The 14,263-nt window shown below is 54.9% G+C and overlaps 1 protein-coding gene across 3 annotated transcripts in view; it reads right to left on the reverse strand.

Annotated features, from left to right (window-relative positions):
• Window positions 1-14,263, reverse strand: part of PITPNM3 (PITPNM family member 3) — an 82,037-nt gene that overhangs the window by 16,209 nt on the left and 51,565 nt on the right. For all 3 annotated transcript variants that reach the window (XR_010729498.1, XM_066262940.1, XM_066262941.1), the window contains exons 5-13: window positions 13,074-13,150; window positions 12,372-12,607; window positions 9,224-9,413; window positions 8,619-8,741; window positions 8,014-8,198; window positions 5,251-5,423; window positions 3,627-3,797; window positions 2,159-2,353; window positions 1,483-1,631 (exon numbers count right to left, since the gene is read on the reverse strand). Coding sequence is in view for 2 of the 3 variants with exons in the window: in XM_066262940.1 (XP_066119037.1) it covers window positions 1,483-1,631; window positions 2,159-2,353; window positions 3,627-3,797; window positions 5,251-5,423; window positions 8,014-8,198; window positions 8,619-8,741; window positions 9,224-9,413; window positions 12,372-12,607; window positions 13,074-13,150 (1,499 nt within the window). In the remaining variant the exon portion in view is untranslated. The remainder of the gene's footprint in view (window positions 1-1,482; window positions 1,632-2,158; window positions 2,354-3,626; window positions 3,798-5,250; window positions 5,424-8,013; window positions 8,199-8,618; window positions 8,742-9,223; window positions 9,414-12,371; window positions 12,608-13,073; window positions 13,151-14,263) is intronic.

Here is a 14,263-nt window from a genome sequence, read left to right on the forward strand (position 1 = left end):
GTTAGCTCAGTCACCAGTGGCCAAAGATTTAATCAATCATGCCTATGTAATAAAGCCCTCCAAAAATCGGGTTCGCAGAGCTTCTGGCTTGGTAAGCATGTGGGAATTTGGAAAGAGAAGCATCCTTAGAGAATGTATGGAAACTCCAAACCCCTTCCCACATACCTCACCCTCTGCCTTCTCCCATCTGGCTATTGCTGAGTTTTATCTTTTTATAATTAACCAGTGATCCAGTAAGGAAAATGTTTCTCTGGGTTCCGTGAGTCATTTGAGCAAATTCCTCAAACCCTAAGAGGGGGGTATATTGGGGCCTCTGATTCTATAGCCAGTCAGTCAGAAACCCAGGTGACGACCTGGGCTTGGGACGGGCATCTGAAGGGGGATAGGGATCAGACTTGTGGGGCTGAGCCATCACCCTGTGGGATCTGATCTATTTGCAAGTAGGTAGTGTCAGAATTGAGTTGAATTGTAAGACACCCAGCTGGTGCTGGAGAATTGTTTGGTGTGGGGAAGAAATCACACGTTGAAATTGGTGTGAAAATCAGACCATCGTACCTGTCACTGGTTTTAAATGCCACCGAAGCTCTGCTAACTCCACAGTTTTATCTCTAGGCCTGACATCATCCCTAAGCTCCAGACTTTCTATGCACCTTCTTTCTCACCATCTAACAGACATCTCACCTTTCCCAGGTCCGGATCAAAGACTCGGTTTCCCCAGCCCAGCCCTGCTCTGCCCCAACCCTAAGGAATGGCACTACTGTGAACATTCAAGCAGAACAGACCCATCGGCCTCCCCTCCCCCTTACAGCTCAGACGTCAACAAGTCCTGTCACAACGCCTCAAACCCTTAGCACAACTCCAGCTCCTCAGCACCTCCACTACCAGCATCCTAGCCCAAGGTGCCATCTTGACGTGCTGCTCCTATGTTTGCTCATAAAGGGCCTCCCGCTTTCTCCCCCAAACAGCAGCAGGACTTCCTCCGAAATATGAAAGTCAGTTGACATCTCTCCCTTGGCCAGAACCCTGCAATGGCTTCTGATTGGACCCAATATAACATCAAACTCCTGATTTTGGCCATTGAGGCTGCATGTGACCCAACCCCGCCTCCACCTCTCCACCTCCCCCCACCCCCCACTCTCATTCAGCCACTGGCCTCTCTGCTCACCCTCTCTTTCACAGACGGGACACTGAGATCCCCAGGGGAGAAGACATTTATTATTCTACTCTCAAAGTTGAAACATGGGTCCATTCTCCAATGTAGTTTCTATTTCATTTTCTACAAAGGACCAAACCATTAGCTGGAAGGCAGCACTCTTTATGAAACCCACTGTCTGACTGCGTCATCCTCCCACTTGGCTGAGTCCTTCGATGACTCCCCAGTGGCCGATGTGGCTTGCGGGGTAAGCCTCTTCTCCAGACACAGAAGGATAGGACCCCTCCAGAGGGGCCCTGGGGGCAGAGCCCCGGCATGGGGCAGAGTACCTGTCTCAGGATGAAGGCTACCACGTCCGTGGACTCCCAGTAGCTGGCGTGGAAGAGGTGGGGCAGCGCCACCGTGGGGAAGGCTGTGAGGACCTCAGGACAGTACAGGGCGTAGTCGATGCGCTTGGCACCCCACCACTTGGACGTGACTGTGGGGCCGAGAGGGAGGTGAGGACAGAGTCGCCTGTCTGGGGCCTTGACCCAAGGGGCAGTGCGGACCCTGTTTCACAGACACAGTGGTGGACATCCCACTCAGGGCAGGAATTGGAGGCCAGCATCCAGCTCAAAATGAGCTCTGGAGCAGATGCTGCCTCCTTTCCCACCTCCCGCCACCCCTCCTCTAGGACGTGTGCTGCAAACTGGTCCCTAGGATTGGGGCCCATGGAGGCATCTGCTGTCCCACCCCAGGGCTGCTGGTCAGCACGGTTCCCAATGGGAAAACTGAATGTTGGGATCAGAGCTCAGTCTCCGCCTGGAGAGAACATGGTTCAGTCCACAAAGGTCAGGGCCCTGTCTACAGTCAGAGGTCAAAGTTCTCTCTGAGGTCAGAGGTCAGTCTGGATTTTCATTACCCCGCCTCCCCTGCCCTCAGCAGCTCTGGCAGTGACCAGCAGCCACCCAGAGGAAGGGCCCTCCCTCTGGAACCCAAGGAGGGCCCCAGAAGACCCTCACTCACTGCGGGAGGCGCCAGCAGGGCCCAGGCTGTCTGAGGACTCCGAGCTCTCGCTGCGGGAGCTGCCCTGGCTCATCCTCCGGCCCAGGCGCTGGGACCTCAGGGCCTGAGGGGGCGAGGCAGGGGTGTCCGTAACCAGCAGGCCTCCCCAGGAGCTGCCGTCCAGGAAGAGAGAGCTATGGGTGTGCAGGGCATCAGCTGGAGGAGGAATTTCATGGTCAGGGCCAAGTAGCATAACTCAAATACAGACACCCATGCTGCGCCAGCCAGCCCCATGGGGGCTCAGAGGTGACCCACCCGGGCCCTGCTCACTCACCTGTCCCAAAGGCAACCTGTATCTCTCACCACTTTGAGCCTGGCTGGGAGCCCTTCACCACAGCACAGCACTGGATCTCACATCCTCTAAGGCACAAGTCAGGGTCCCAATCATCAACTCCTACCTCTAATACAGCCATCAAGGGCCCCTCTGGGAGAGTGCCTCAAAGTACCAGTGGAGGTCACAGGATAATCCATAACCATGTGCTTTTGTGTCAAATGTCCCTCCTGAGCTACAAAGGACTGTGGCTGAGCCCAGAAGCAGATGGGGACTCCAGCCTGGGAGCTAGGGTACTGTTCAGGGGCAGGGAATACCTTGACCAAAGAGGGACACATTTTAGGATGAGGGAGAGAGGTTTTTGGAGCTTCTTCTCTCTATGGAAGCTCCTAACAAAGTAGAACTTTGAAAATTAAGTTTTCATCGAAATGGGGAGGGGGTTGTTTTTAATACCGGATGAGCCACACACACAGCACTATGACCCGACAACCTAGCACAGACCCCTGACCAGCTGGGCACGGAGCCCAGGCTCTTATCTCCGAGTCCCTGATCATCCGGTACAGGCCTCCCCTTGACCCCATCCAGTTTATGCCCAGCTCACCCCTCTGGAGCCCTGGAGGCCACTGGCACTCCTCCAAACCCACCTGCCTTTGCTTCTGCTGTTTCCTCCACCTAGAGGATCCCCCCAATTCCGATCCTCCAGCTCTTCTCCATCTGTCCAAATGCATTGGTTGAAAGCCCCCTCTTCCATGAAGCCTACCAGGATGAGCCATTTCCTGCTCTGCCCCTCTAGAGTGTAAGCTGGACCCTGGGCAAGAGCACTTAGCCAGACCCCTGGACTTTCAATCAGGTTTGACAGCTTGAGTATTATGCTGTCCTCAGACACTGGAGCTTACCAGGGGACATAGTGTGGGCCTCTGAGCCCTCAGATGACTCCTACAGAGCAGGTACTCACAGGGGTCGAATGCCTGGAGAGCAGGTGAGTCGGCTGTTTGCCTATTCTATCTCCCAAGAGCACACAGCCCCTGCTCAGTTGGGTCCAGGCACTCCACCCGCTGACAGCTTGGAGAGGCTAGACCAGAGACGGTAGACCCAGCGTGCCGCCTGGCTGGGCCCAGCCGCCAGCTCAGCATATTTTCTCACCCCCCGCGAGCCTACCGAGAAGGAGGGACTGTCCGTCGCCCAGCGGGAACCTCTGGTAGCGGGGCACGCCGACAGGCGGCACCAGGTGGAACTTGGGCTCCAGCAGCGGCTCAAGCCGGGAGGCAGAGGGGTCCGCGCAATGGAAGAAGCTGTAGACCTGGCTGCAGGCAGGACGCACCTGGAACCCTGGGAGAATGCATGGCGGAAGCACCTTGCTAGTCCCTCGGCCTTAGAAGGCTTCCCTGAGTGCAGCTGAGTAGCCTACTCCTCTGCTCAAGAATGCCATGGTTCCCCGCTACCAACAGGATCAAAGCCGTTAGGTTGAGTTTGGCATTCAAAGCCCTGCCCATCTGCCCCCACCCAGAAGCACCGACTACAGCACCCAGCAGTGCAGCCATGGGGGCCATCTGTAACTCCCCCATCAGGCTGGCTGTGTTCCTTCATCTAGGTTTGCTCAAGTTGCCCCTCCTCCCAGCAGGCCCTTCTCCCACTGTCTCCACTGGTCAAACTCCTTTCAATTCTCCCAGTTTTCCCTAAGTTGCTATCTGACCTATGAAGCTGCCCCGGGGGTCTTTCAGTAAAGATCAGCTGCCCCTTCCTCCAGCCCCCACTCACTTTCTAGGCCTGGTTGGGGGAGTTCCTGGTTTGCCAGAGCTGGCACTACACTTCTCTTAAAAACCAGTAGGCGTCTCCACTGAGGCCTCCTCCTCATCCACGAGTCTCCCTGTCCCTCTATGTCAGGAGACTGGACTGTCCAGCATCCAGAGAATTCTAGAGTTCCTTGGGGCAGCAGTGGGGTTCTGCCTCCTCTCCCCACTTCACGCCGCGCCCCTCCCTGTTTGTTCTGTACCGTAAGTCGTCAGTAAGCTTTGGTACAAAGGTTTGAGAAGCCCTGGTGTATTCATCTCCAAGGTGCCTCTACCTCTTGCATCTTCAGAATCATTGCCTAAGCCCCCTGCTGGCGCAAGTTGCCTTGGTGTATATGTTAGACTGCAGCTCGCGAGACACGTGCAGCTCTTTGGCCCCTTGATTGTGGCTCTTCTACAAAATATCACATGTAGGCGCTACCTCAATAAGGAATGTACCTACCTATATAGTTTAAGTTTAAAAAATCTGGCTCTCAAAAGAAATGTCAATCATTGTACTGTTGCTATGTGGCTCTGTTGACTAGTGAGTTTGCCAACCACTGTGTTAGAGGAATGGAGGACGGCCTGCAAGGCTGTGGGCACCACAGGAGCAAAGGCACTGAGGTGGACCTGGCGTCACTAACAGGGACCTGGCTGCAGTGGGTCTGCCTGGCCACTGTGGAAGGAGGGGTGGGTGCAACAGGATAAACATTTATGGTTTCTCTTCCCACAGAGCATGACCACTGAACAATAGGGCCACAGATCGGCTGAGGGTATGTGACAAGGACTGTGAAATCCACCAGAGGCTGCCTCGCCTTTGCTCCAGCTGAGAAAAGTACCGCACTCTTCCTCTTGTCCCCTCCCCCTCCTCCTCTTCTTCTCACCTCTGTCCACCTACCCAACTCTGTGACTCTCCCACCCCTCCCCCCAGTCCCTCCCCTCCCCAATTTGAGAGGAGGCACAGTGGCCTAGTGACATAAAAGGCATCCCAGGCCCAGGTGTGCCACACCCACCGTCCAGCCCGGGCAACACCGTCCTCCGCATGGCCAGGACCAGGCCAAGGGGGGAGCCGAAGAGGAAGAAGTCGGACACGTCGAAGTCCAAGCGGCCCAGGCTGACCTCAGGGAGCGGGGGCGCCCCCGCCGCCGGGGGCTCGGCCTCATCCTGCAGCATGTTCGAGTGGATGCTGCCCGAGGGGGGAAAGACACAGGGAGCAGGTTAGGGAAGGACCGTGGATGGGGAGCGTCCATTCAGCATGGCAGCCTGAAGTCTGGGTGTGTAGAATGCAGCCCTCCATGTCTGGGGGAGGGCCAGAACCGGAGTCCACTTGCTGGTCACCATGAACACATCTCAGCATCAGCCATCGGGGCCTGGCCCAAGGGCCCAGAACCGGAGTCCACTTGCTAGTCACCACTAACACATCTCAGCATCGGCCATCGGGGCCTGGCCCAAGGGCCCAGAACCAGAGTCCACTTGCTGGTCACCATGAACACATCTCAGCATCGGCCATCGGGGCCTGGCCCAAGGGCCCAGAACCGGAGTCCACTTGCTGGTCACCATGAACACATCTCAGCATTGGCCATCAAGGCCTGGCCCACATTTGGCAAAGGCAGAAGTCATCAGCCAACATTTCCCATAAAGGGCCAGATGGTAAATATTTTAGACTTTGAGGGCCATATGGCCTCCATCATATCTACGTAACTCTGTCGTAGCATGCAAGCAATCAGAGATGATGCATGAACAAGTGGCCAATAAAACTTAATTTACAAAAGCAGCTGAGAACCTGAGAACACCTGAGCATCCCAGCACTGGCAGGCCGGCCCCGTTGTGCTGGGTTTGTGGTGGCCACACTGGGACCTCCTGCACTGTCTCCTGGAGAAGCCCAGCTGGCCACTATACAGATCAGGTGGGCAACGTCAGACCTGCCCGGACTGGGGCAGTTCATGTTCCAGGCAACCCGCCGACTCAGAAGCAAAGAGCTTGGTCTTCCCTCCCCCTCCAGCCCTACAGATGAAGCCGAGCTGAAAGAAAAAAATGACAAGACACAGATTGCCAATCATTCGCCTCCCAGGCACCCATTGCCCCAAAGAGTTCAAGGTGATATTTAGCCACAGGCCCAGAGCAAGCTGCCCAGGATGGGGAGGAAAACAGGACTTCCTTGACCTCCCAGCTGGCATTTGACTACAGCTTTGAGTTTAAGACAATCCCGTGGGATCATGTGATTTATGAATCAATTAACTGAATGCAAATTCAACTCACAATACTCAAGTTGGAAAAAGAAAGGGAATTTTAGGAATCACAAATGAAATAGTGTGTGAGCAAGGGTCCCGAATCCCACACTCCTCCGCCCCTTACGGTGTGAGCATCTCCCCGTGAGGGTGGTGACTCTGGTGTTTAACAATACATATTTCCATGTACAGCGTGGTCCCTAAACACACGCCAACTACTTAATTGCCAAAGAAACAGCCATCTGTCCCTGCACCAGCGGGAAAAGCTGGCTGTGCTGGACCAGCCACTCAAAGCCTCCAACTTCTTGTCACTCTTCAAATTTGGGGCTTTCTTAAAGGATTTTTCAAGGATGAACCAGAAATGTGAAGATTTTACCTTGCAACCCGGACTTGAAATGTAACTTCTTTTTTTAAAGAATTATCTGTCAGAGGGGCTTTAAATAGTCAGAGATTGAAATATACAGAGCCTTTGACCTAATAATTCCTCCCCCCAGGAATTCATGCAAACAAAATAACCCTAATATACACATAAGTGTTTATGCACAGAGATGGTCACCAGAGTACAATTTATAATTTTGAAGAATTGGAAAAGCCGAAGGTGTCCAATGACTGGGATTAAGTCAATATTGTCCATTTACTCCAATAAAATATTATTAAGACTATGTACCAAGTATTTTTAACTATGTGAGGGAAAAGATCACAATATAAGGGTTTTGTTGTGTTTTTTTCTTTTAAGTAAAACTAATTGTAAAGAATCATGTATAAGAATATACACTGAAAGGAAATAACACTGACGTGTTAGCAGCGGTTCACTCTTGGCGATGAGAAGGTCTATTTCCGAACGCTGAACTGACCTCATGCTACTTATTACTGGGGTAAGAAAGGGGGAGGGAGGGAGTGAGGGAGGAAAGAGTTTAGGAGAAAAGGAAGAAGAAGCATCTCTCCCAATTTGGTTCTATGCTCAAAACCTACTTGTGTCCTGAATGAATTGTGCAGAGAATTCAGTTTGCCAGTGTCAGTGAGCATGTCCCTTCTAGAAAGTCAAAGGGTGAACAGTTCCAGGGAGGGCCCTGCCTGGCCGACAAGTACAAGTGTGCTGTGTCCTGGGGATTATCTAGGCAACCAGAGTGCTGACCCCAGATCTTCAGTAACAGGCTGTGTGACCCCAGGGAGGTCCCTGACTTACTTCACCTCTGTTGCCTCATATGAGAAATAATAAGAGCACACACCTGGAGTAGCTCACAAACCACAATCTAGCTGCTCTTTCACGACATTCTTAAAACCATCAGTGAAGTAGACTGAGCAGCATTGACCATCTTGCAGAAGATGAAACCGAGACTGATTGTCCCTCATCTCTGAAAGTTGGGGTAGAGCAGAGATAGAGTGCAGGGTCCCGGGTCTCAGCCCAGGGTCCTTGGGGAGTGGCTTCTCTACGGGTCCCCATGGAAGGATCTACAACATATAACTGGACCTAAGCCACCCATATGATTCTAAGCCGAGGTGCTCTGGACACTTCGCTGGAAGGAAGGGGGCCCAGGGAGCGGTTACCTTGAGAGGAAGGCATGATGCTGGGAGAGAGCCTCACAGTCATAGGTAGAGGAATCGCTCTGTTTCCGTGGCAACGGCCTCTTGGGCACCTCATCCTCCAACACACTAGAGACGTCAATGCTGCTTTTGCTGAGCCGCTTGCTGCTGGCCAGACTGCACTCCTCCTCCACCACGACTGGGGCGTCCTTTGGGACCAAGGAGAAGACAGGAGGGCATGCAGCCACTGGAGACTCTGGGGCCTGGCCCTCCCCTGGCACAAGTAATCTCTTTCTCCTAGACGTGAGAACAATCCCTTTTCCAAAACAATTATGAAAGCCACAATACAATAATGGTGGGATGTCAGTCACAGGGCTGCCTCCTGCATCCAAAGGGATTGGTGACTCAGTGGGACTCTGAGCAGCTGTCTACAGACCCAACCCCTCTGGGCCCCCTCTGGGCCTCAGTTTCCTCACTTGTGATAGTAATCTCTTGCTACTCTTACAAAATTGTGACACAACACTTAGTAACCTGAATGTCATGGTACAGATGTCAAGGGTTAACGCCGCCCTCCGAGAGGCCCTGCTCCCAAGGACAGACCCTCCCACCATTCCGCCCTCCAGCCCCACCTGCGTGCTGCTGATGCTCCCCTTCCGGCTGCTGCTGCCTGGGCTGTCGCCTGAGGGCCCCGCACTGTAGCAGATGGCATCAAAGGCCAGCAGGCCACCCACACAGTCCCCGATGAGACACACCTGGAGAAGGCACAGCTGGAACCACAGACCCGGCCACCGCTGACCCCTCACCCCCACACCCATCCAGAGCTCGTGTCACCTGGAGAACAAGGAGCCTGTCCCAGGGAGGCCTGAGAGAGCCTCAGTAGGGGAGAAGCGTTCATTCTGGGGCCACGATCAGCCTGAGGACAGGCACCAGGCTAGAGTCAGGGGTCAGATTTAGGCAGGGTAAGCCTGAGTATAGGAATCTGCCTGGGGACTGGGGTCAGACTTGGGCCAGGGGTCAGGCCTGGGCCAGGGATCAGCATGGGCTCACAATCGGAACTCAGATATTGGCCTCAATTTTTTTTATCTGTAAAATGAGCATAAACCCCAAAAATCTCAAAAGCCTCCTTGGATCTCAGAGACTATGGCTCCTGAACAGCCTGGTCGAGATCCTTCGGGTAGATCCAAGCCCCTCTCCAGGTAGATCCGAGACAGGGAGCTGGGGCAGGCTGTCCTACCTGCCCACTGAAGCCAATGCCATCAGGAGACTTGAGGAACTCTGCGTAGACCTGGTTGGCTCTCTCGATGACCGTGACAACCGCATCCTGGTACTGGGGGGAGGAGATGGCCAACAGGGGCAGCGCGGCCAGAGGGACGTGGTCCTGGCTGTTGTTGAGACAGCCCTCATCGTGGCTGCAGGGGTTCAGGCTGCAGACAGGGACCAAGGTAAGCCCAGCTGGGGTCAGGCAGAGGGGCTGGTTTGTGGGTTTGGACTGGGCAGAAGAGAGCACATACTGGCCAGAAACTGGGCCCTCTACTCCAGGCTCTTTAAGAGGGCCCAGGCAGGAGCCAGCAAGACAAAGCACAGGCAGTGGGGCGGGAGTGTGGGTGCGAAGCCGGGCCTGCGCTAACTTCCCGGGGCCTACCCTGGGCCAGCCTGCGATAGGGGCCCCGGAGTCTCCTCTGACCGCAGCTCTCTCCTGCTCTATTCTGCATGGCACCAAGGGACACCCCAACTGTGCGAAAAGCCACTGGTGTGAATCCAGGTGGGGTTATCTCATCAGGGCAGACTTCCTAGAGGAGGTGAGGTTTGAACTAGGCCTCAGGGAAGGCTTTAGGGAAAGTAAAAAGGAGGACAGGAAGTGTGCTTGGGGGCACGTAGCTCTATGCTCGACAGTGTGTCCATCTTTCTGGGACAAGGATCCACAGCCTCAATAGGGTTTATAGGAAGATCTGTGACCAGGAAAGGACTAGCAGAGCACCCCCCTATTGTATCTGCACCACCAGCGGATTGCCTAGCCTGTGCATGGGACCCCTCACTTCTCTGCCTACCCACTGGGTGGCTCAGACTCGTCTGGGCCCAGCTCTTAGCTGCCTGACCCCTTCCCCACCTCACCCCACCAGTCCTGCCCCTGTCCCCTGGGACACTGGACCCAGCTGGCTAGGAAGGACCACAGGCGAGAGATGGCCCAACCCCTACCCACACCCTGCACTCCCCTTGTAGCCTGAGATCAGCTGTCTGGAGTTGAAACTAGGGGTAGGTAACAGGGCTCAGCAACCCTAGGCAGGTGGCAGAGACCTCACAGTGTGCAAGGCCAGCCTAACAGTCATTCCTCATCTCCAAAGAACACAAATTAGAGGAAACAGGCCTCGATTGCAGCCGGAGAGATTTTAATTAGCTGAGAAAGCACTCCCTCCCAGCAGTGATTAAGGCTGATGGATGGCACGGCAAGGGGACGTCTGGGGGAGAAGTGCGCTCCCTCCAGCTGTCCCCTCCAGTGGCCAGGCCATCCATCTTCCTGGAGAGCAGGCCTGGGCTGGGTCAGCTGTCCAGGGGCGAGGGGTTGGGGTGGGGGGGATCCTGAGATTGATTATGAATGAGCCTAATTGACTCCAACTGTTGGAGTGTGTAGGGAATAAGAGCCATGTCAGCTCAGCTCCCCAAGACCTGCTGCAGAGCAGACACAAGAAGCAGATTAATCTGTTAAAGAAGCAGATTCCAGGGCCCTCCCTGCCCCATTCAGACACTGCAGGGGTGCGGCCGGCTGCCTTGTGCTTTAACCAGAACCGCATGGGGATCGGGGGCCTTAGCCAGGTTGGGGAACTACTGACCTAATCTCTTTCCGTCCTTCCAACTCTGATTGAAATCTGTCCTGCCTGTGTCCTGGAGCACAGCCATTTCAGAGAGAGGTCTCCGCTCCCTGAGCCCAGGCAAACTTTCCTTTCTCTCAGAGATCAGAAAAGCAAGGCCCTCGCGCCCTCTGCAGGTGCTCTGCCCACCAGCAGGAAGCTGATGACGGGGCTCCTGCCCCTCCCAGCACTGCTGAGCCCTGGAGAGGGCCACACCTGACTGGGAGGCTGGGACGCCCCATCCAGCCTCCCTGAGCCCCACACGGGTAAGGCCTCCTCTCTGCGAAGCCTCCAGGTTCTGGCAAAGTTGACCTGAAAGGGAGTAAGGGGCAGGACAGAGGTGCCCCTGGCCTCCGTTTTCTCCCTAACTGCAGAAAGTTCCTGGCTTCCAGTCCCCCAGTCCGCCACCTGCTCTACTACACATGCGCTCTGCAGGTGCTCGGGCCTTCTCTGCCTGCACTGTCTGTGAGCAGCCAGGGCTCCCACCTGGCACCCACCTTGGCTCCTGGGTATTTCAACAGGGCAGGGACCTGGGGAGCCCAGAGCCCCCTGGTCCTGGAGCAGTGAGCAGGATCTCTCACGGGCTCCATGTCCTGGAGGGGCCCCTTGCTCCCCCACAGGGGCCCAGGCAGGTTTGGATGAAGAATCCAGGCCTGGTGAACATGCTGCCTTAGTCCCACCATCGGGGTCTGTGCTGGGAGTCAGGAACGTCGCCCAGCCCAGCCCCCGGTTCCCCGGTGGGGAGAGCACCTTCTCCCCTGTGAGGACCATGGTGTGACTCATAGCGAATCGCCACCATGAGCTTTCTAAGTGCCCCCACGCTGTGCCAGGCACTTCACATATGCTAGCACATAAAATCCTTGGAAAATAACTCTAGGAGGTGGTATTTACCTGAGTATCCCCATTTTACAGATGAGGAAATAGACAAGGAGCTGCTAAATAACTTCTTCTAGGTCACACAGCTGGAGCTCATACCCGGACTGATCAAAAAGCCCATATACTTAACCATGTTATGGTACTCTCGTAGCACACACCAAAGTCACCTCCCTCAGGAAGCCTCCCTGGCTCTCCTCCCAAGTGTCTTCATTGCCCTGTGCCACCTCCACTAGCGCACACATCCCTACTGGGCTCTAACTTTGTGGCCTGGGAGTGAGGCTGCCTGGGTTTGACTCCTGGCTCCATTTGCTGGGTAACCCCAGGGAAAATTGTATTGTTTAACCTCTCAATGCCTCAGCTTCTGTACCTGGGCCAACAAGAGCAGGGCCTGTTGAGCACAGGAAGTGGACGTGAGCTGCCATGGGGGCCCAGCACCTCTGGCTCTAGGCAGAGGAGGACCCAGTGCACCATGCTACTTGCTTTGAACTCTTGCTGACCACTTCTCACCAGTGATGCTCAGGGTCAGTCAGGACCTGACATCTCAGAGAGGCCTGGGCAGGTATCCCTATGCCCACCACATCCCCACATTGGAGGGGCAGTCCCCCTGCTTCCTCCCCCCCGCCAGCACCAGGCAGTCCCAACAAGCAAAAAGGGACTCACTTAGAGACCAGCGAGAAAGCCTCAGAGCAGATGGCAGGACAGGGGACAAATTTGATAAGGATGTGGCCCAGGGCCGCAGGGAAGTGGGCACGTGTGACCTTCTCCAGCACGGAGCTGAAAGTGTGGATGTCGGCTGCCTTACAGGACGGGTCCCCTGAGCCTGTGTCCAGGATGTTCCCCCCGTGCAGCACCAGCAGGAGGACATGCGTCTTGCAGGAGCGCTGTGGGCAGGCTTCCTGAAAGGGACATCAATGAGGATAGAGAGAGCGAGCAAGGAGATAGGAGGGGGGAGGGGTGACACAAAGAATCTCAATATCTCTCTCTCTCTCTCTCTCTCTCTCTCTCTCTCTCATACACACACAGCTGCTGTGGCCAGAATAGTAGGCACTGCGCCCAGCCTGTCTCAGCTCCAAGTTGGAGACTTCTCCAGCCCCCCCCCCCCCATACGATGGGACCTACTGAGCACTCAGAGTGAGAGCACAGGCTGCCAGCAGGGCAATGTCAAGGCAAGAAGGGTCCCAAGAAGCCCTTCTTGTTCATATGGGAGCCAGCAACCCAGAGATGGACACAATGCTGCCCAGGGTCACACAGCAAGTCAAATGAGGAGCTGGATGGAAACTAGACAGCCTGTCTACTGAGGGCTCTTCCTAAAGTCCTGAGCGAGCGCAGAGGTGGGCCCACAGCCTCACACATCCGGCCTACCTCATTGTCTTCGTGGATCTCAATGCTTCCCTGGGCTGGGAACTTCTGTCTTCTCAAGGAAACCCGGTACAGTTCTCCTGTGGCGGGAACAGAGAGGGACTCAGCCGGCACGAGGCACGGGCCTGTGCACGGGCCAGCACATAGCGCCCGGAGCTCAGGAGCCACCCTGCCCGGCTCCTCGCCTCCACACTCAGCACAACAGGAAACCCTTTCTGCTCCTAAAGAAGGAAGACCAGCAGGATGAGGCCGCCGCAGGTGCTGTCCCGGTGGCCAGCAGCGGCAACCCAGAAAGGAACTAGTCTCTTTCCTTCACTAATAACAACCACAACAGCACAAGGGTCCTCTGACAACTTCCACTTCCAGTAAGGGACAGGATTGGGCTAAGCATCCTCTGAAAACAATTACAGTTGTTGAGTTAAAACAAAAAGCAAAACAAACAAAAAAACTAAATATGTTTGAAGCTATCAGGGGGATTGCAAGGCCCTGAATTACGGGAACCCCATCCGGGGGAAGGTGGGCCCTCAGAGAGGGAAGGCCAGCGTTTGGTACCACCCTTTTCATCACTCTTCCTCCTCAAGCTTTCGGGTGAGGCCAGCTACGGCCAGACAGGTCCAGAACTGTCGTCCTGGTTTCTCTCAGCTGCCTGGGCTCAGTGCCTCCCCCTTCAGGAAGCTGGCAGCCAGCCCTCCCTGGGCTCTCATTTCCTCCAACACAGACACTACGGTCATGAGCCAGATCCGAGCCACTGCTTGTTTTTGTAAATAAAGTTTTATTGGAACACAGCATGTCCATTCACTTACGTGTTATCTGTAGCTCCTTATGCACCACAGAGACTTTATAGCCCACAAAGCCTAAAATATTTACTATCTGGCCCTTTAAAGAAAAGTGCGTTGACCCCTGATCTAATACCTAAATATCACTGCTTTGGACTCTCAGGTGCAGAAAGATCTGAAAAACATTCAGCTGTCCCCACATTGCCGGCCCAGTGAGGCTGCCACCATGAGACAGTGAGGAATCCCTCCTGCCCTCCAGCTGACCTCTACTTTTCTCCTTTCTCCCCATGAGGACACTGCTTTCTCTGTGTGGCTGAACCTCACAGCTAGACTGTGAGCTCCTTGTTTGCCTTCAATGACAGGGAACTCATCTCTTAAAGCAGCCAGTTCCAGGCAAGAAAGGCCCTCGCCTTCTTC

The sequence above is a fragment of the Saccopteryx bilineata genome, chromosome 2 (assembly GCF_036850765.1).
Source record: "Saccopteryx bilineata isolate mSacBil1 chromosome 2, mSacBil1_pri_phased_curated, whole genome shotgun sequence".
NCBI lineage: Eukaryota > Metazoa > Chordata > Mammalia > Chiroptera > Emballonuridae > Saccopteryx > Saccopteryx bilineata.